The sequence below is a fragment of the Galleria mellonella genome, unplaced genomic scaffold (assembly GCF_026898425.1).
Source record: "Galleria mellonella isolate WM207_F2 unplaced genomic scaffold, CSIRO_AGI_GalMel_v1 utg158, whole genome shotgun sequence".
Classification (NCBI taxonomy): Eukaryota; Metazoa; Arthropoda; class Insecta; order Lepidoptera; family Pyralidae; genus Galleria; species Galleria mellonella.
In genome coordinates, this window is record NW_026442003.1 from 568,792 (window position 1) to 592,500 (window position 23,709).

The following is a 23,709-nucleotide window of genomic DNA, read 5'->3' on the forward strand; positions in this document are numbered from 1 at the left end:
ACACAATGGATTTGTTTTTATTTTTCTCAAACATGCTTGGAAATGTGTGCCTCGGCTACGCTTCGGCCCACATTTGCACGTTCGTCCATCAATGCCTCGGTTGCTGGCCGCTGTAGTAATGTACTATTATTTTTAGATAACTGATTTTTAACATATTCGTTATAGGATATTGTAACTAAAATATATAGATATTGCTATATACCCATCCCTATTTTTTTTTTGCTAGGTGAAAATGCTATGGTAACCCCGCCTGCGCTAACGGATTACGCGGGCGGAGCACCAGTGAAGGGTGATAGATGAGAATGAAAACAGGCCAGTTAGCCCATCATGATGAATTCATCAGGAATTAACCATGATAGTTTCCAGGGGGAACCGCGAGGAGATCGACCTGGTTGTTGACTTATTGTTTGTCGTCTTATACTTACATTCAGTTATATGACGTAACATATGGATATCGTGTACACTATATTAAAATACATCGATATTTTAAATTAAAACATATATTATTAATGAAAATACCTTAAAATTGGTGCTTAAATTTTAATATACAAATATTTTTCACTGTTTGATCAGATTGGTTGATTTTTTGGTTAACATTAAATTCTTGTACAGTAGAAAGGACTTAAGACTTGTTTCTAGTGCCACGAATAAGCAATCAATTTTATATTTTGACGAACTAAGGATTGGATAAGCTAAGGATTGTCCTGTCCAACTTTACAGTTAATCAATTATTTATTATTTTGTTCAAGTTGCAAAAATGTTTTAACGGAATATAACAATATGTATCTTACATTAAAAATTAACAATAATTCGGTTAATAAACATTTTATTTACACTAATTACACAATAATACTATTAAAATGGAATAACTATGTTTTAGTAATACAGTAAGGCATGATTTTTTTAATTTCACTTCATTTATACACATTTTTATTCTTGTTCGCTCAGTTTAAATAAAAATCTTTGATATACGTACATTGAAAAAATAATTTAAATCAGTATTGTGTATGACAGATGTGAAGATAGTTTTTTTTTAATAAAGATTGTTCCATAAGAAACAGGCTAAGGTCAGCGGCCATGCTGCCTAGTCTTCAGCATGTGACGATAGGTCAACCACATCACATTTCTTTATACTCGACTCTGTAGAGACCAAGGAAATTTCACACGCATAGAGTAGTGAACAGTCTTTAAATATATTTAAAAACTACAAATAGACCAATCGCAAATAGAAAAAAAAAACATTTTTTTTATACGCTACTCTGTAGAGTCCACAGAGCAATGTAATCACTACGAGTAGAGTTTATCCACTGATTGGTTAATTATGAATCGTATAAATATTATATAATGTAGTGTGAACTTAGTAAAAAAAAGTGCAATGTTTTAAAACAAAGTGATGTACAACTATCGATATCGATAAAATGTTTTAATTATTAAAATTCAAAAGAATTCATGTACTAAAATTCAAAAAATGTTATCACATACAATAATAGCTTTTAGTATATCCACAAAGATTTTAAATTGACGAAATATATATTATATATACAGTGTGAAAGTGGAAGGCTCCAAGTATCCGAGGAGTCCCAAATTGATCTATCATAGTTAAATAGACTGAGCGCTGTTTAAGGGAGGAGCTAAGAGTTTTCGGGGTGAGCGTATTTGTATTAGGTGCGTGAAAATGGACGAAGTAAAAGATATAAAAGCTTTTGGAACTCTCAATATCGATGATTATATAAAAATACGGCAATGTAGCCCGTATTTTTTTTTTGCACAACGGGAATTTTACGAAACTACTGCATGTAATTACTTATTTAATTACTACACAGTAAGCCAATGTGGAGCTGGTTTGACTCTTAACCTGATTTTTCTGCCAACACTAAATCACTATGTGATCGTATATCGTTACCGACAATTGTTTCGACTTCCTCCGGAAATCTTGTTTAGGGGTCATACGATGCTTTACATCACGTCTTATCTCACACTGCGGGCTGCAGCTCACAGAGAGTCAGTAAGGATATTGACGGCGTCGGAGGAGTAAACACAGTATGTTAATAAAAATCCCGTTGTGCACGTATAAAGACATCGTTAAAAAAATAACAATAAGTTTTAAAAATAGAAACGATATATGATTCTATAAAGTACTGGCTCTTATTCGAGAATTATTCGAGCTCAATTTGACGGGAGAAAGGTTTGTGCATATAACAGCGGTACTACAGTTGGCTATGCCAAGATTGCTGATTTGCAGCCTTTTGAAAGTAAAAGATAATCACGATTAGAAATTACTTTCCTAATTTTCTCATTGAAAAACACTAACACTCAATTACACAAATATATATCGAAGACGTATTGCATTGTTTCTCGAGGTATTTAAATAGTATAAAACAAAGTTTCTGCCCACGTCCGTCTGTTTATTCTTTTAGATACTTCTAAACAATTTAGATATTTTTATGGAAGGTTTGTATGTAGAATTTATATCCATGTGAAGCCGGGGCGATTTGCTAGTAAGAAAGCAATAAGGCGCCCACAAATTGACATAATGAAACTGGAAAGTTTTATAGTGCTACATGCTAGCACAATGACAAAGGAAAGGACCAACTTTTTAGCGAGTTTAGGTAATTCAGTCGAAAAAAGAGGTCATCTTTTGATTGTTATTTCTAATGTTATTTCTAATATTCAAGATCTTTGGAGTGTAAGAAAATATTTAATAACGGGTTGACGAATTTACAATTTTTGCTGTCTTGTAATTACTTACGTCAGCTTTACTCATGTCTTTAAATTCGGGGATGCCCGACTAGTTTCGAAGTAGGAGCCCTTATTTATGAGCGTGATTTACGGTTGTGTCGCTCGTTGCAACTAATCGGGCATCTCCGAATTTAAAATCATGAGTAAAGCCAATATAAATACAATATAGTATGACTCATGATAATTATTATTTTTGGTGTTACTATATTAATTTTATTCATGGCAGTGCTTTAACTATATGAGATTGCAAAATAAATATGGCGGTCATGAATTGTCAATAACTAATTTTAGAGTCGAGTTTTTGTAATCGAAATATCAGCACCAACTTATGTTTGTAGCGTTGTAAATCGATTATTTTATAACTTGGTGATGCGTTAATTTACCATCAGATTTTCTAATTACAATAATGTATCTTATAAACTAAGATTTATGAAATTCATTAAACAAATGCACTATAAAATCACCTACTTTAATATATTTTATTTGAACATAATTAATAATCAATTTCTTAACTGAGCACCTACATTACTAGTATATTTTTTATTGCATTAATAATATAGTATAGGTAATTAGCGCTGGATAGAATCTTCCTGCATTTGCAGATTGTGAAGTTTGTTCTAGCGTTAACCATCTATTCCAAAGTCCGTTCTCTTTGAGTAACGACATGGCTGGATATTTTATATAAAGCACATAGCTTTTGACTCTAGCTGTCAGTCGTTTGGCAACAGAGCCGATCCTATGGCTCCATTCTCTAACTTTATAAAACTGAAATTTTTATTTTGATAGTTTAGCGAAATTAATTTATAACAGACCATCAAAAACTAACGCTTTTATTCATAAAAACTAATATCTCACTATTTTGTCACTTTCATTAAAACTGAGAATTTAGCGCAAAAGAAAGAGACATAATAGCTAAAATTGCTTTATGAGAGCGTTGTCGTTTTATGAAGAAATAAATGTAAAGTATTTCTATTTTAATAACCACTGGTTTAACTTACGTATAAATAAAAAATCAAGGAAGCTCGACTAGTATCGGAATCGATTTGTGATCCTTAATCATGTATGGCTGTGACACGAGCGCGAGCCTGAATATTATACCGGTAGTTATTGCATTAAAATGTGTGCTTACGAAACAAAATATTTCTGACTCAATTTTATTATAAGTACATTTATTTTATGTCGGCCTTTATAACAACAATTGTAATATTCGCTGCATTATCAAACTAAAATTTGAGTTTTCAAGATATAGTGCTGTTATATTGCATTATTTTCAATAAGAACAAACGTTTTTACTTAATTTTAAAACTTAGTAAAATTAAACTAATCGTCAGTACAATTATTATTCAAAAAACTTATATATAAAGTTACCCAACCCAATTAAAAACAATTAATAACTAAATTATTACTATTATACTTGTAAACTAAAAATATGTAAGTACATCTATTGACGAAATTTAACTTAAAATACATTGGTTCTTTTGAAGCATTGAATGGGTGGGTGAATAAATTCCCATTATAAAAACATTCACATGGCATTTTACATTATCATTTATATATAGGATTCCATTAATATTTTCAAAATATAGGATGTACACAATAAATAGTTCCAATAGTATTACAAAACTATAAAAGATATTGTAGTTTTATTGGTATTTGAATTAAAAAATAACCCGATTGACTTATGTAGATTTTAGTCTAAAATGCTTCGACTAGTTCCGTCTCATAATCTTGACACGTAACATAAACTCCAATGAGTGTAAAATAAAATATAATTAGTTGGCCAACTTGCGAAATACTAAAATGCTTTAATATCTATTTTATAACATTTGTGTATTGTTTATATTTTTATAGAACATCAGCCCCCCCCCCCATAAACAATTAATAACTTAATATCGATAACATAACATCGACTAATGCACTGCACACAGTTTAACATTCATAAAGATATCTCGAAGCTCGCGCGCTTATGCAATTTTATCGTGAGTGAATAGTCCTACAGCAGGATAATGCCCTACGTTATGTTTTTTTACTGTAATCAAAGCCCACAATACATATATTTGCAGTAGAATAAATATCAGCTTCAGTACATTTTTGTAGACTTTTTACCATATCAAATAGGGATGCGCGAAGTATCGAGAAAAATATCGATATAATCATACAATTTTTAATTGTATTTTTTTTATGTTAAAAAAGCTTTACATTTGTTTAATGTAATTAATTTAATAATATTATTTGTCAATTATTTCTTTTACATTTATAATGCTTCCATTTTATTTTTAATACAATTTAATTGACCAAATTATTATGGGATTTACGCCCGACGCGATTTCTCATCGACAATTTACGTAAACTTTCATAATTTAAAAAATTATGCTTTATTAGTGCTAATCTACATTTTAGGGAGTTTCTATGCATGTTTCATAGTTTTAAATCTTCTGGTTTACGCTGTGTGTTATCGGCCAATGGAGTTGGTTCCGAGTTGGCATTACCAAAAATGTTATTTGATTGTTATGGGTCATCAAGTATTAAATGTACAATAAAACAGTTCTGACGCATTTCGTTTGTTTAACACCAGTAGGTGTTTAAAATATTTATTCTGTAGAAATATTAAATTAATTTTTATTATTTAAGATGGAGAATAATGCTTTAAAATCAACTTCAAAGGAGAAATTTATTAACTAGATAGCTACTACGTTTTGGGCTTAGTCGTTGTAGAATATTACAAAAAATTTGAGAAAATGAATAGGATAATCGTGAAAATAGAACAAAATTAATTCACTGAGTAGTAGTTATTGGTATAAAGAAATTTTAGGTTATAAATTTCTACATTTATTATTTTTTTATCAAATGAGATAAATCATAAAATTCAAAATTGCAAGTAATTTGTTCGCACTTCTATTTATCATATTATTTATTTATTTATAATCACGTTTGACTTAGTGTTACTACTGTTAAATTATAGATTTATTTTGTGCCAGAAAATGAAGTAACTAAACTAAAGAATAACTAAAGACGTGTGATGAGTCTCACAGAAAAACTTAAACTGTGATAAAAACAATTATTTCGATTCAAACTAAAATACTGGCCGATTTTGATAACACTTCTACGGGACCAATCTGTAAGTATAAGAAGAAAGTCTGAATTCAGACCTTTTGGTGTCTGAATAAATAAATATAATAATAATTATATCCTTTCAGATAAAAAAAAAAAATTCAATTCGGTTTGTAACTATTATGTAAGCGGTTGAAATGTGTATTAAATTTGTTTGTTTTGATATATATATATATATATATATATATATATATATATATATATATATTACGTTGACAGAAGGAATGTATTAGTAATGAATATGCAATTTGACGCGTTTTAAATGTAAAACGAGAAATGATATTTTTAATACATAATGTATTTTATTTCTGGCGGAGTTTAAAATTTTTATTTTATATGTGTATATCAAATTACCTAATTTGGTGTGTTCTATTTACTATACTGGGTTAAATCAGAAGTATTGTATATACATACAAAGATATAACTTTTAGATTTTTAACTTTTTCGTTCCATGGTTTATAAGAGAAAGTAAATAAAGCTGTTAACTATATTATGTATTTCGGTGAAGTCTGCTCGTGACCATGGCTGGTGTAATCTGGTCGAAATATCAAGATAACCCAGGTAAAATAATAAATAAATGTTTTTTAATTTGTATGTAATAAACCAATTTAGTTTGTATTCATACAAATTATTTGTATAATTAAACTTTTGAAAAAAAAAACAGCTGCCTTTCTTACCCGTTCTTCTTGGCTGAAATTGCGTTCAGAATGAGTGGCAATGAAAAATAATTACTATTTAAAAATATTTAAATCTAAATTTGAATACAAATATTTCATTCTTTCTTCCGTTACATGATTGCGTTATTTTCTATCTCTTAAAAATCAATAGAATTCTTTTAAGGCAACATAAGAAGGGACAAGGGAGTGCCAGTGATTTTACACCATTGTTCCCATTCTGCTGTTAAATTTGTACAGAAGGCTGGCTCTAAATGTTTTTTGATTCATATATCTTTTGAAAAATCTTCAGTTTTATTGGTAGAAAGTCGTTTTAAAGCGTACCATTACATAAACGAGCAAAAGTATTTTGTCAGCCATTTTAGTTGCTATTTCGACCAAGAAGTATAAATACAAAAATTAATTGCAATATAAAACAATGGATGCCAATAAATTCCATTTGAAATATATCACATCTGTATCGATAATACCGCTGTGTGTAAGTGAGATGGCAACAAGAACTGCCGACGCTTAAGACAACGTATTTTTCATCTCTCTCTATCAACTACTCTTCAAATAATGTAAGCGGGATGGAAGACGAAAAAGGTCATAACTTTATCGCCATCGATTCAGAATTAACTTTGCAATCACTATTAGGTTTGACGCTTCTTGATTTAAGGAAATAGCTAGTAACCGTTAAATAAATATAGATTAATATTAACATGTATACCTGTAACATAGAATTACGCCTTTTCAGACAAGGATTTCCTCTCGGCAAGCTTCCTTCTTCTGTGTATAAACGGAACGAACCCCCATAGCGCTGCGCCGCTTATTAAAATAAAACCGAGAGTAATAAAAAGTGATTTATACGATTTGGTATGTTCAAACCATATTCCGCAGATAGGAGGTCCGACTAACTGCACAATGCCATTCACAAACAAACTAATACCATACGAGGACATAAGCCGCTCGGTACCCAACATTTCGGTCATGACAAGAGCAGTTACACCCACGTTGATACCAGAAGCGATACCGAAAATTGAACAGAACGCACTGACTGCCAAATAACTGGATACCAATGGTATTATAGCCAAGCTGATACCGGATAACAAGAGGCCGAATATGAAGAAATAACGTTTCGGGGTCATCACTAGATCGGATAGTGCTGAGCCACCGATTCTGCCGATTAAATCGAGTGCGGATATTATCGATAGTAAGTACGCCCCTAGCGATTTGTCGAAGCCACATTCTTGCGCGTAAGAAGGCACTAGGATAATGAAATTCGTGTACGAAATTGCACATGTACAATTCGAAATCAGGATGACCAGGTAGATAGGGTCTTTTAGAAGTTGCACGTCGAAGTATTTGCTCGGTTCCTTTTTTGTTTCGTCGTCTTTTGGCCGCTTTTTCCAACCGCAGCAGTAACCTATCGGAGCTAAGCTTTCCGTTACGGATTTTAGACTGAATTGCGATGCAAACTCGCTAGGTTTCTCAAAAGCTGATAACGTGGAGCCGTGGAAAGGTGTCGACATGTATTGAAAACTAGATGTTGACGGGCTACGTTTCGGAGTCTTTGGAACTGCTAGTTTTTTGCCAAATGCTTCCTGAGAGTTAACTCTGGAACTTCTGCCTTCTGGGACCGATTCTAGCAGAGACGGGTTGCTTGGTAGATGGTTTTTGCTGGCGATATGCTGCAAACCATGTTTCGATGATACTGGGGTAGATATTTTTCTGCTTTTCTCGATATCTCTTGAGGTCACTAGAGCCGCGCTGGCTGATCTTGCGAAATTTTCTTTATTGGGCGACGATTTGTCATCGAAGTTAGCGTTGGATTTGTTTTTAAAGATCGGCGGCGATCCGTTAGGGTGCTTTTCGCATATGGGCGTAATGTCGTCAGGTGTTAACATCATCTTGGGGTTGCAAGACACTTCCATGTCACCGGCTTCTTCTTCCACGAATGGTTCAAGCTGTGAAAATATTGAGGAGAAATTAACTTTGTCGGAATATAAGTAATAATCAGTAATAATAGGGATTAAGTACTTCATTCTTAGCAATTTCAGGTTGACCGCACGCGGTTTTCTCTAACAATCTTATACTTGGCGGATTCGTCACATTGGGCAAACTGACCCAATTTCATCTTCACCCATCATCACTCACTGATACCCTGACAGTGCAGAGGGAAAAGGATTCTTAGTAATGGGAATATAAATAAACCCTATGACCTCGACATCCACGCGGTTCTCTGGAAACCCTCATGGTTATTTCTTGTGAAATTTATTACGATTGGCTAACTGACCTGCTTTTATCCTCACCTATTATCCCTCACTGGTGTCCGTTATCCCGTCAGCGCTATCCGTTTACCATTCCATTATCATTAATAAAAAAGCAGAATAGCGGAAGCGGGGTTATGATTCCATTAGCGTCCATATAGTATCCGTATTCTATTAGTACAGGTAAATTAAGTTAAAAAAAATTGAAACGAACATTCATATTGTTCCTATTCACCCCATTTTACGATACGTACTATGAATTTTACGATTTTACCTAAAATGGGGGTGTATATACTGATTTTTGTAGTGGCAATATGCCTTAATGTAATGAAATGAAATTAAAAATAAAATTAATTTGCTAGAAACATTGCCGATAAGACATTACATTTTTTTTTGTAGTTATGTCCATTGTGTTCCGCTTATAAACTTAGTATAACGTATTAGGCATATACCATTTTTAACATCTCCCTCACTCAAAACATCTTTAAAGCCTAACTGTGGCTGCCAAGGATGGCAACTACTGGCAAAATCCTCCCCCTAGGAGGCTTATGTTCTATTATTATATGTGTTTCTATCGTGAAGCAGTTGTATTTGCATGACTGTATTTTGGTTTGAAGGGTGGGATATGGCAGTGAATTTACAGGGTACAGAGGAATAACATCTGAGTCCTCAGGAATGGCAACGCATGGGGGGTTTAGGAAATATGTAAATATATGACGATGAGGTATTTGGTGGGTATGCCAGTAGATAAATTAAAATCTGACTTACTGTTATAAAATGCTTAAGTACGTTCACACAATGTTCACAACTCACATAAACACATAAACACAAAAGGAGAAAGATTATACAAGCACAGATATATACATTACAAGATCAAGGACACAAACAAAGATAATAATTAGCGAGCATATATATATTAAATAAGCGAAAGCGACATTCAAATATTAAAACAACTGTCCAGCAAAGCGGTAGTTTTTGACTGGTCTATGCGCCCGCGCAGGCCGCGCGGCTACCGTCACGAGTTAAAAATAGATCGAGCGGCAACGCTACTCGACTGCACGTTTTCATTACCTCTATACGATTTTAGACCAGCCGGCACGATTTGCCGTGTGTAAGATATATAAATAAATATATGTGAATAAATATTTGTAAATAAATAAATTAAATATAATATTAATTGTGCAAGTCATTTACAATATATAAATAAATATTTGTAAATAAATAAACAAAATTATATTAAATATGTAAGTCGCCTACACCACCCCCCACCAGAGACCGTCAAGGGCGATAAAAATCTGTAAATTTGACACGCCGCCCAGAACGAGTAGTACGATCTTTTTGGATTTCTGGTAGGGATTCCTGTTCCTGGTCTGCTAATATGAAAGCCGGTTTCAATCGGTCTATGGAGACCGTAACTTCTTTATTTTTATGTAAAATTTTGAAAAATTTTTCCCCCCTTATTATCACCTTATGCGGACCAGAATAAGCGGGTTGAAGTGAACCACGTGATGCGTCTTCACGTAGGAAGACGCGATCACTAGTATCTAGTTCTTTATGAACAAAACATTTTGGGGTACTATGATGTGAAGTGGGTACTGGACGTAAATGTTCAGCTATTTTTCTCAGACGGGCGGAAAATTCAGAAATGTCTGTGGTTCCGGGTACGTTGGCTTCAAAAAATTCACCGGGAAGTCTCAAAGGCTCACCGTATACCAACTCAGCAGACGATGCCTGTAGATCCCCTTTAAAGGCGGTTCTGACGCCGAGCAGGACCCATGGCAGAGATTCTGTCCACTGATTATTAGCATGACATACTATTGCCGCTTTAAGTTGTCTGTGGAAGCGTTCCACGAGACCGTTGCATTGTGGATGGTAAGCTGTTGTCCGTTTATGTTCAAAACCGGTCATTTTAGATAGGCTTTCGAACAGAGCCGATTCAAACTGTCGCCCACGGTCAGTTGTAATGACTGTAGGACAACCAAAACGGGCAATCCAGGACGACAGCAAGGCTTTGGCAACGGTCTCGGCAGTAATGTCTTCTATCGGTACTGCTTCTGGCCATCGTGTAAAACGATCTACAGCAGTTAGACAATACCGATAGCCTTGCGAGATTGGGAGTGGACCCACCAGATCTATATGAATCTGTGTGAAACGCGCACGTGGTAAGTTGAATTTACCAGGAGGGGCTGTTACGTGCCGATTAATTTTTGCACGCTGACACGAAATGCAGGCGCGTGCCCAGTCCCTACAATCTTTTCTAACTCCCGGCCAGACAAACCGTTCCGCGACTAATTTGGCGGTAGCGTCTGCGCCTGGGTGGCTTAAGGAATGCAAGCTATCGAAAACTTGCTTCCGAAAAATCTTTGTAACAAAAGGCCTGGAGGTCGCTGTACTGACGTCGCAATACAAAGGTAAGTGACTTCCAGGTACTGTTAGTTTTTCGAAATGCAAAGATGAACCTTCCTTGATTAGTTTTGCTAACTCGGGGTCTGAGACTTGACTTTCAGCTAACTGTTCTAGGCTTACAGGTGCGCTCAGCTCATCAATGCGTGACAAAGTGTCGGCCACGACATTGTCCTTACCAGATATGTGACGAATATCGGTGGTAAACTGAGATATAAAATCTAGGTGTCTATACTGCCTAGGCGAGCAGTTTGTCTTCCTTTCATGGAATGCAAAACTAATCGGCTTGTGGTCAGTATACACAATGAAATGCCTAGCTTCGAGCATGTGTCGGAAATATTTAATAGCCTCGTATATTGCAAGCAGTTCTCGGTCGTAGGGTGAATATTTTTCTTGTGAAGGACTTAGCTTCCGAGAGAAGAAAGCTAAAGGCTCCCATAACCCATTTGTAAGCTGTTGTAAAACAGCACCCAACGCCTTATCAGATGCATCTGTCACCAGTGCAAGTTTAGCAGTGCAGTCTGGATGTGCTAATAATGCAGCGTTGGATAGTTCATCCTTGCAAGCTTCGAAAGCTGCTAGAGTATCAGCTGTTAGACTAATTGGATGTGATCCTTTAACCGCACCAGTCAGTAAAGCATTTAGAGGGGCCTGGGTTTTAGCAGCTTGAGGAAGAAATCTCCTGTAAAAATTGAGCATACCCAAAAATCTCCTCAACTGACGTACATTAGTGGGAGCAGGAAAGTCTTTAATTGCTTGCACTTTAGAGTCCAATGGTCTGGTGCCGCGCTCCGAGATACTGTAGCCTAGAAAGGTTACCTCTTGGGCCCCGAAGACACATTTAGACGTGTTTAAAAGCATACCGTAATCTTTCAGCCTGGCAAAGACCATACGAAGATGTTCTTCGTGCTGCGCTTCGCTCCTAGAAAAGATTAAGAAGTCGTCAAGATAACAATAGACGAAATCAAGTCCCCTGGTCATCTCGTCCACAAACCTTTGAAAGGTTTGACCAGCATTCCTAAGACCAAAGGTCATAAATGGGAACTCGAATAACCCAAATAGTGTTGTTATCGCCGTTTTCGGTATATCTTGCGGGCTAACAGGTATCTGATTATAGGCCTTGACGAGATCTAGCGTGCTAAAAAATTTGCAGCCTGAAATGCTATGGGAAAAGTCATGAATGTGCCTAATTGGATATCTGTCAGGCACGGTACGGGCGTTAAGCATTCTATAGTCCCCGCATGGACGCCAACCGTTGTCCTTCTTTGGCGCTAAATGAAGAGGCGACGACCAAGGGCTCTCCGAAGGTCGGGCTGTGCCGCTATTAATCATCGACTGGAACTCCTGTCGAGCAATTTTAAGTTTATCGGGTGCTAAACGACGGGGTGAGCTAGCTACTGGAGGACCTGGGGTCGTACGAATATGGTGAACAGTGTTATGTGGTGTGGCGTGATGTGTACCAGCTGGTCTAGTGATTTCCGGAAACTCGTTAAGAATTTTGTGATACTGAGAATCACCAGTCAAGACTTTCACAGAGTGGACATCTTTACAATTTGCAAAAGTAGCTACTGAAGCTATAGATGTAGTGTTATCTATAAGTTTTTTATTGCGACAATCAACTATTAGATTATAAAATTTTAAAAAATCTACACCAATAATAGGTTTTGTTACATCAGCAACAACAAAGCGCCAGCTGTAATCTCTATGCATGCCAAGATTTAAATTTAAATGTACATAACCATAAGTAAATATGTTTGAGCCATTGGCTGCACACAACTCAAAATTTGTCCGAGCACGACGATCACGTAGCGCCGACCGAGGGAAGACACAGAGGTCGCTACCAGTGTCGACCAAAAACTGCAACTTCGAATGTCTGTCGGTGACGAACAGGCGACCAGTAGTGGAAGTCGGGCAATCGTCAGCCGCCATTATCGATTGCCCATGGAGTTTCCCGCTTGATAGTCGCAGGGGCGGACGCAGTGACTTGCCTTGTCCCCAAATTTACCGTGATACCAGCATATTGGAAATTTGCGGTAATTAGATTGGGACCGCTGATTCGACCGGGATCTGCTACGCGTGGTACGTCTTGAAGATCGCTGCTGGGATCCTCTGCTTCCTTGTGTCGTGAGACTTTGAAGTTGTCTCCGAAGTTCAGCAATCTCCCTTCTCAGGTCGCCAATTTCAGTGCAAGAAGACGCTTGGTTTAATGAAGCGACTCTAGGCGTTGATGTTGTAAGATCGTTTACCCTGTCTGCTAAGTCTGCTAAGTCGTCGAGATGAGTAGAAGTAGGTTGTCCCGCTAGCACAGTTTGGATACCGTGGGGTAGACGGCTGATCCAAATAGTTTTAATGAAGTCGTCTGGAACGTCTACCCCAGCGAGTCCTTTTAAATGGCGAAGGAACTGTGATGGCTTCCTGTCACCGAGCTCCTCATGCATTAACAATTGTTTAAGTTTATTCTCATTCGAAGCTGTGAGTCTTTTGATGAGTTCAGCCTTAAGTTTTTCATATTTATGAGTCGCTGGAGGATTAATGATGATATCTTTCACCTCTCTGGAATACTTATTATCTAATTGGCTAATTACGTAATTAAATTTGGTTGCGTCGTTTGTAATGCCAGATATTGAAAATTGTCCTTCTACTTGGGCGAACCAAATTTCCGGTTCCTCAGGCCAAAATGGAGGTACACGAATCGCAACTTTATATACTTCCGATCCATCATGAGACCCACGAGAAAAATCTCGTCCGTCATTATTCTCGTCCGTGTTGACATTGGACCTGCGCCCTCCACGTTGCATAGCGTCTTGCTGCGCGTCTAGAGATTCTTTTTCCATGTTCTAACGGGGTCACCAGTTTAGGAAATATGTAAATATATGACGATGAGGTATTTGGTGGGTATGCCAGTAGATAAATTAAAATCTGACTTACTGTTATAAAATGCTTAAGTACGTTCACACAATGTTCACAACTCACATAAACACATAAACACAAAAGGAGAAAGATTATACAAGCACAGATATATACATTACAAGATCAAGGACACAAACAAAGATAATAATTAGCGAGCATATATATATTAAATAAGCGAAAGCGACATTCAAATATTAAAACAACTGTCCAGCAAAGCGGTAGTTTTTGACTGGTCTATGCGCCCGCGCAGGCCGCGCGGCTACCGTCACGAGTTAAAAATAGATCGAGCGGCAACGCTACTCGACTGCACGTTTTCATTACCTCTATACGATTTTAGACCAGCCGGCACGATTTGCCGTGTGTAAGATATATAAATAAATATATGTGAATAAATATTTGTAAATAAATAAATTAAATATAATATTAATTGTGCAAGTCATTTACAATATATAAATAAATATTTGTAAATAAATAAACAAAATTATATTAAATATGTAAGTCGCCTACAGGGGGTATCACGGGGGAAACAGTATACTCTGTTATGTCCATGGTACCGCTCATGTCTATAGGTGACGGTTACCACTTTCCATCAGGTGGGCCGTCAGCTTGTTTTCCATTCTAAGTTGTATAAAAAAATCTTTATACTGGTCCAATAAGGAATATGTTAAAAGTCTGTTATTCAAATAAATAATATTGGATAACACACTTTTAACATGTTCGAAAATAAACAAACAAGCATACGGCCCACCTTATGGTATGCGATTATCGTAGCCTATCAATGCCTGCAATACCAGAGGTGGTACGCATGCGTTGCAGACCCTGAAGAAATCTCTTTACTCCTTTTTTGAATTACTTTATGCTTTAGACTGAAGAGCATGCTATAGAAATGCCATAACAATGCATAAGATGCAGCATGGGCCTCCCAGTATATTTTGCGATGACCACGATGCTATTAATGTCTATATCCGACGGTTACCACTTTCCATCAGGCTGGCCGTAAAAAAATATTACAAATAAAAGAACGTATATTGAAAATAATAAATTTTTATTAATGACACTCATTCTTATATTATGTAAAAACGAGCCAAGTCACACGAAAATAAAATTATTACTTAATGCCACATTAAAACTATTGATTGGATAGTAAATTGTTTATAATATTAAGTATCTCTTGTGAATTAAACAATTAATTACATTAATTAAAAAATTACAAAATGATTTTTTTATACAATTCTGATATAAAATGGCTTACAATATACATATACATAAAAAAATGAATATTTTAATATATTTTTAATTTAGGAATGGGACTGGAATGGTTAAAAGGTATAGATGATTTTTCACAAAAAAAAAACAAATCCAAATAAGTTGGCAAGAAAATAAATAAATTCGATGGAAAACTTACAAATAACTTATACCCTATTAAGACCAATAATTAAAAAGTAAATTCAAATTATGATATTCAAGGTGATGGTGCATTTATTCGCGCGAAATAAAAAGACAATATTGGGACAATCCAACAGTTTCATTCCCACAACTGTGCCATCAGCGTATCCAGAGCCTATAGTCTATTTCAAACAAACTTAATGCAAATGTGACCAAGTTTCATTTAAATTATAAAATGAAATTCATAACATGTCGAAACATTCAATCGATGTTATTGACTTTCGATATGGACAAATTTTTTTAATGCGTGATAATGGTATGGTAACACCGTCTGCGCGTGGGCGTCTAGGTGAGGATAAAAAGGCAGGTAAGTTAGCCTATCCTGACGAATTCAATTAAAATTAGCCATGACAGTTTTCAGGGGGAACCACGTGGAGGTCGACCTGACAGGGTATATTGCTAGTAATGGGGCTATTTGACCCCATTACTAACAATCCAAATGATGGATCTTATCAGATCCATCATTTGTCTAAACTAATATTTTAGGGGGGAAAAGGATTATTAGTAATGGGGTCAAATAACCCGATTAATAGAAATATACTCTGTCAAGTCGACCTCCACGTGGTTCCCCTTGGAAACCATCTTGGTTCATTCTAGTTGAATTTGCCAGGATGGGCTAACTGACCTGTTTTCATCCTCATCTGTCATTTCTCACTGGTGCCCCGCCAGTGTACACTGATAGCACAGGCGGGGTCACCATTATCACCCATTAAAAAAAAACTAATTTTATATGGGGGTAAGATTCGATTTTAAGTTTGTAATGTCTAAATATCGTATTTGTTACTGTAAAAACCAATCAATGTTTAAGAGCTGAAATTTGATACAAAGATGGACCATATACTGGATTACCTTGGTACTTTTATCATAATTTACGCGAGAAGTGATTACACGTTGGAAGAAATTATTTATTTATATATTTTCAAATATATCAAGAAAGATGCCCCAATAATGACTATCACTTTTTAAAATAACGCGACTGATATCTTAAACAATCACTGATATATATATAATAATATCTTAAATTGTAAAAAACTAATAAAAAATATAAACATTATAATCAAAAAATCGTATGATGCCCGATGCTTCTAAATAAAACTTGAACTTGGAAGCCTCATGAAGGTAACTATATGTTGTTAATACTAAATACACTTATTAAATATCGTCTAGAGAGTAGAAAAATACATTGTTTCGTCGTATTTGTGTAATATTACGTTAACATTGTCAAATATTACATTAAAAAAGCTTTAGTAAAAACAATCATCAAAATAAAATTCACCCTTGGTATTTGGCTGTATGCACTGTCGTGCACGCGTTGGAGTTATTTTGATGAGTTCATTAATACTAGATAAATTTTCCTACTGCGGTGCAATAATTGCAGACCCAAAGCTGTACCGCGTTCGATGTGACTCCCAATCGCTTTGGGTCCGACTCACAGCCATCTCACACCTTGGAACTCTTCATCTCACTCTCCCTTCTAGCTCTTACTCTCTTTCTCCAATTAATAATTGGCATTAGCAACCATAAAGATGCGCCGCCAATAAATATAAAACCAAATGTTATAAACATACTCAAATAGTTCCCTTCCCTCTCAAACCATATTCCACATATGGGTGGACCGACCAACTGCAATATACCGTTGACGAACAAACTGATCCCATAAGTGGACATAAACCTCTCCAATCCCAATATTTCGGCCATGACCAATGTTGTTACACCGTTGTTTATACCCGACGCCAATCCGAACAGAGCGCAGCAAACGCTTATGGCGGAATAAGATTTCAAAAATGGAAGAATGACCAGAGACAATCCGGAGAAGAAGAGACCACCGACAAAGTAGAACGTTTTCGGGATCAAATTCAAATCGGACAACGCCGAGCCGCCAACTCGGCCGACCAAATCCAAAGCGGACACTGTACTTAGTAGCAACGCGCCAGCGGACTTATCGAAGCCAATCTCCTTAGCATGTGATGGTAGAAGAATTATAAAATTCGTGCAAGATATAGCTACTGTACTACTCGAGAGCAATATGACCAAATATGTGGGATCTGATAGCAGGCTTAAGTCGAAGAACTTGTTGGATTCTTTACGTTCTTTCTTCTTGCAGCAGAAACAGCAGTACGCCACGTCTACTACTGAATCCGTTATGGACTTCAGGGAGAATTGGGAGGCGAACTCGTTTGGTCGCTCGAACGCTGATAGGGTAGAACCGTGGAATGGAGTGGTCACATAGGCGAAACTTGATGTTGAATAGTTTCTTTTCGGTCCCGAGGAGCTTAGCCGTCTCGCGAAGGCTTCTTGTGAGCCCAATCTTGTTATTGAGGTGGAACTGTATGGCTTCTGTATGGGACGGGTGTACGAGAGTTTTCTTTTCGAGTGATTGTGTCTTAGTTGGTTCGTCGACGAGAGGGAAGGCATACAACTTTGGCTGTTAGTCAAAGACAGCGGAAGATTCTTTTCTGAATTTTCCTTCGTCATCTCTGGATGCCCATTCTCGGGTTTTGCGTTGTGTGACGTCATATTGTACGCTTCAATGGGTTCTTCCTCTTCGAAGAGGATGTCGTCCTGAAATAAATGTGTTATAATTAGTTTAATTCTTTGGTTATTTACAGATTATTTGGAGATTGAAACAAAAACAATAATAAATCAGGCATTATTACTATAAAATACATACAATAACATACAGTATGAAAATCTAAATAGTTAACGATACGTAAAATTAAGAATATGTACATTATATTGAATATATTAGGATAGAAATTGCGTTAAACAAAAATTGAAAATATTAAAAATTTTCCGTTGAGCCTCCCATATTGGCTCAACAGTTGAACGCACTGCGTTAGTATCGGAGGCTCTATCCATGTTGCTCTGGTGAAAGTGTTAAGTTTCGTTAATAGAATACTATTTTAAAAGAAAACTAGTTCGATTTCATCCTGCATATTGTTTTCTTAGATTATATAGATGGAGCAATATAAACAGGTCAACTATAAAATAAGCTAACTTCATTTTTGTGTATTTTTTTAATGGCAGTCGGTCGCCATTTTTATTGCTATTCTGCCAGCGTCATGTTTACGTAAGAGGCTCGTAATTCGAAAATTATTATTTTTCAACAAGTAATATTTAAAGCACATTTTTTTTAATCGTAACAAACAATTACGCATTGTCACATTGTGTATTTGTTTATATATACTCAAACTACAGCGCTTCAATTTAAACTAAAAGTTCACCGTTCCCGCCATATTTCATAAACCCCAATAAACAGTGTTTTCTACAATATAGAATTGGCGCCATTTTTCAGTGTTGCAAGTATTCGAAAAAAAAAAACCTCACAATGGAATCAATTTTTTTTTTTAAATGAATTGATTATTTTTCCATTAGAATTGATTGTATTATTTTTAATATAATAATAAAAGAATAATAGGGAATATTAAGGACATTTTATGTAAACTTTACTCATTTACATTAATTTAAAGTAATTGTTTGTAAAATATGCTGGTTCTTGTTTTGTATATATTATTTATTAATTATATTATTTGTAAGTGAAAATGCCGTCTGTTGACTTGAAGTATTGTATATTTTTTTGTTTTATTTCAATTGTTTTATAAATATTCTTTTTTATAAAAAAAAAAACTATAAGTGTCAAAGTATATAAAAAGGTTAATTTCGAACAGTAATAATTTATAATCTGGTAATCCGATTTACGTACACATAAATAAAAAAGCTGACCTGTTTCTGGCAAAATATTTGTTATGGAGACACTCTATCTACATAATCAAAGATTGTTTTATACATAAACGTTAAAAACTATGTTAACGATTAGTGCGTTTTACCACTGTCATTAAAATAAAAAAATTAACTAAAAAAAAGGACAAAACATAGATAAAAAAAAAAGTTAAGTTAGTATTTTTATTGAGTCAGTGGTCTGAATCCAAGACTATTTAACGGTAACATTAGAGTTAGTGCATCAACGTTTAATTATCTTGAATTTAAAACTAGAACTAATACCATATACATCTATATCGTGTTTCAACCGTGAAGCAGTTGTGTTTGCAAGACTATGTTTCGGTTTGAAGGGTGGGATATGGCGTGAATTTACAGGGTGCAGAGGATTAACACCTGAGTCCTCAGGAATGGCAACGCATAGGGGGTATCATTGGCGAAACAGTATACTTTGTTATGTCCATGGTATTGCTCATGGCTATAGGCGACGGTTACCACTTTCCATCAGGTGGGCCGTCAGCTTGTTTGCCATTCTAAGTTGTATAAAAAAAAAATTAAGAAAAATAAATAAAAGATATTTAAGTAAAAGTCTATTTTATTGGGCGTTCTACTTCTGAAATCAACGCGTACGACAAACGGTAAAGGACAAAGACAAACGGCCATTCTAAGTTGTATAAAAAAAAAAAACCATATACATACACTTATATTCCCCATTCAATGTGTCATACATACACACGCACTCACCCACCTACACACACACACACATATATACATATTTCCATCAACTTTCACATTTCCTGAACCCATAAATTATTGTTTCTCTAAAACTATGGACTCTCTTGTAATTTTTGTTTTTGTATTTTTTTTACAACCCTGCAAACCTTTCGATTGTGTATTATCTAAAAGTGTTTAGCGAGAAAACGCCGGTGCTGCCTCTACAGAGCGATTTAGGAACTAAAATCACTATCACATATTTGTAAAATCTATGGAATTATAATAAAATAAGCGTATATTATAACGTTGTACAACTGTTAATAATTTGGTTGTGTACAAAATACTCTCTTCTCTGTTATAATACCTAATTATAGAGACCTATATAATTTTTGAATAAAATATTGGTGACATAGATTTCATATAATTTTTTTTAGTCAATGTAGCTCAGGTCCGATTATGCTTAAATCCCGGTTGAAACCACTTTACACGCAAATAAAATGTATCCTGCGCAAAGGTCTTGTTTCTGGTTTTCCTTAAATTGACAACACCATTATACATAAATATTAAGATAATTAAAATGTAACATATTAAAAAAAATCTCTTCTATATTCAAACAATTCCCGCGCTTTGACTGTGCGAGCTACCACAGATAACAAGTACATAACCACTTTCGTTATTCAACAAAAAAAAAACTCACACGCTAAATAGCGTTAGCAGGTTATAAATAACGGTTAAATTATGCGTTTTGAAAATGAAACTATATTCCCACTAGATGGCGGTGTTATTAAGGAAAGTGATTATTGAATGGAATGTTAATTAAGCAAAAAGTATTAAATTAAAGAATCGATTTAATTATTAATCACATGCGAATCGTAATATGTTTTTTAAGAGCTACGAAACTGTTAATGGTGGATGTTGGACGCATGAAAATTATACAAATAATGGTCGTAGTATATTTGGAATGACTATAATTTTGCGCAGTAAATGAAGCCAATGAGCTTGATTATTAAATTCTGATTTGTTATTCTGTAAAGTGATTCAGAACTGTGTAATAGTATTCATGAAATTCAAGAACTTTTCCTAAAGAATATATTTTATACACGTAGATTTCATTTAAAAAAAAAAAAACACTAGTTACATAAAAATAACTGGTTTTGTCACAACTAACGTGCTAAAACCAGTTAGTTATTTTTGTTTTAAAAACCAAACTACTGAACGGATTTTTTTAAAATTCCAATGAGACCAATTTGAAAATTCATTTTTTTTTTAAATAAAAATAGAATTTTTTAAAAAAGTTTATAAATGACCGAGTTCTATATATATTTTGTTTCCTACATTCGTATTTACACGATTCTAACAAGTTCTTCGGGGCACAATATTTATTATAATTTTAAAGTAGTAAAATATACAGTGTCAGACTGAAATAATTGAATTTTATGAATACCATTGCTGAATATATAATTGCTATAGGATATTATAATCTGAGATTATATAGATAGAGCATCAAGTGTAATTTGTTTTTTTTTTATACTACTGAGGTGGCAAACAAGCATACGGCCCACCTGATGGTAAGGTTACCGTAGCCTATGAACACCTGCAATACCAGAGGTTTTACGCGTACGTTGTCGACCCTGAAGAAACCTCATTACCCCCCAAGATTATGTCCTATCAAAAGACAACCGACTTCAATTGACACAAAGCTAATTATTTTGATTTATAAATGAAACTGCTGAACGGATTTTGATAAAATTTTAAGCAATCTGTAAGTTAGTCATTTCAGATAAAGAAATTTTCCCAACTGACGTAGTTATGAGGTAACAAACATAAAAAAATACAACCGAATTGAGAACTTCCTTCTTTTTGAAGTCGGTTGAGAACGGGACAAGTTTTAGTAAGCCACATTTTTTTTTATATGAAAAAGAATTAAAATTCGGAACTATATTTTTTTTTAATACAAATACAGAAATGTGTGTATTGCTTACAAATTAATATATGTACATGTATTCATAAAAAAACGGCTATATTCAATTATTAAAAAAAAAAAACTTTTATTTTTTAATTTACTTAATATACTTTCTCCCATATATTTAGTAATAAATATAAATTATGGTAACCCTATTCACGCAACGTGGATAAAAAAGTTGACCTGTTTTTAGCGAAGAATTCTTACTACGCTCTATCAATATAATCAAGATCTTAAACAATCCTTAGACAAATAATAACTGTTGTGATTAAATAACTTGTTGACGTAAAAATAAGTGTTAAAAGAAATCATTAACGTTTTAATTTTTAAGCATAAGTTCTAATTATAGCTGTAAATAATTAAAAATATATAGGTTATGTTTTAGCTTAGATTAAATAACGTTATAAGCTGTTTATGGAATAGCAAAGCTGACATATAGACGACAACGAGACATAGACAAGACAAAACGTGTGTAGATTAAAAATATGTTCCGTCACTTATCATTGTCAATAGTAAAAATATGACAATTGACATTACGAACAATAATTTAATTGAAATAATACTTTTTTCTCTGTAAATATTCAAAATAAAATATAAATAATAATTTACTTAATTTTTAGATTTTTTCTTTCTAAATTTTAAACAAAGAGCATGACGTATCACATATTTTTAATCTATCCAAACATGAATGAACACAGAATATATAGAAAAAAAAATATATCGCTTACTTTATGCGACGTGGTGTCACCCATTATGATCCCGCTTATGTGCATAATGATGGGCTTGTTTCATTTTCAAAAACACTCGTGAGAAACGCAAAGAATTTTTTTCTTTTTTTTTTTAAATTAAAACATAGTTCACGCTGCCGGTAAAATATCGAACTAATTCAAAATTGGAATAAATCGTTTTAGTGAAGTATAGACCTAAAAAGTAGTAACCCAGTTTAGAAAAAAAATACTTAATATTTTTTTTTAATACTGACTAAGCAAAGAGGAAGTTTTTTCTCAACTAGCTTTTTTTTTTAATGAATGAGAATGGATTGTTAACCCCGCCCGCGCTATCAGTATACACTGGCGGGGTATCAGTGAGAGATGATAGGTGAGGATGAAAGCAGATCAGTTAGCCCATCGTGATGAGTTCGACAAGAAATAACCACGATAATTTCCAGGGGTAAGCGCGTGCAGGTCGACATGATAGGGTATATTGATAACAATGGGGCTGTTAGATCCCATTACTAAAAAATCCTTTCCCTTCTCTCATCTAGGTTACGAAATTTGATCTTTTCTAGGCCCTTATTTCACTAAAACATATTTTCAGAAAAAAATTAAATAAAATAATTATTAATTAGTGATAAAAAATTTAAATATCCAAAAATGCTGACGACCCAGCATCAACTAGTTCGAATTTTTTATCATTTCGTTTATTTATCTGTGTGAACATGTAAATTAATTCACTACAGATATATATAAAAATCCTGGGTTGCCATTACAAAAAAAAATTGAAAAAATCCGAAAATACTAGCAACCCAGTAAAACTTTACATAAATAGTATTTAGGTGTCGCAAACGTTAGTTACAAATGGTGTGGCAACCCTTAAGCCTTTATTGCTCCAAAACCAATATCGTAATACCCATTTAAGGGGCAGCGTTGGTGTAAATATAGTATAGTGAATTGTTAGGGTTGTCACTGACCTGTGGCCCATCATCGTCTTCCTCAGGCTCCTTGTACTTCTTCACCATATGTTCTTCAACCGGTTGGAACAGTAATGCAGCAGCCCACACATT

General features: G+C 34.5%; 1 protein-coding gene across 1 annotated transcript in view; it reads right to left on the minus strand.

The window, feature by feature from the left end:
* Positions 1–525: 525 nt before the first annotated feature.
* The window catches only part of LOC113520918 (uncharacterized), a 56,071-nt gene continuing 32,887 nt past the window's right edge, over positions 526–23,709 (minus strand). Inside the window, exons 7-9 of the mRNA XM_052892478.1 lie at positions 23,617–23,709; positions 17,018–18,094; positions 526–8,470 (exon numbers count right to left, since the gene is read on the minus strand). The exon at positions 23,617–23,709 is cut by the window's right edge and continues 34 nt beyond it. Coding sequence (XP_052748438.1) covers positions 7,247–8,470; positions 17,018–18,094; positions 23,617–23,709 — 2,394 coding nt within the window. The 3' untranslated portion in view covers positions 526–7,246. The remainder of the gene's footprint in view (positions 8,471–17,017; positions 18,095–23,616) is intronic.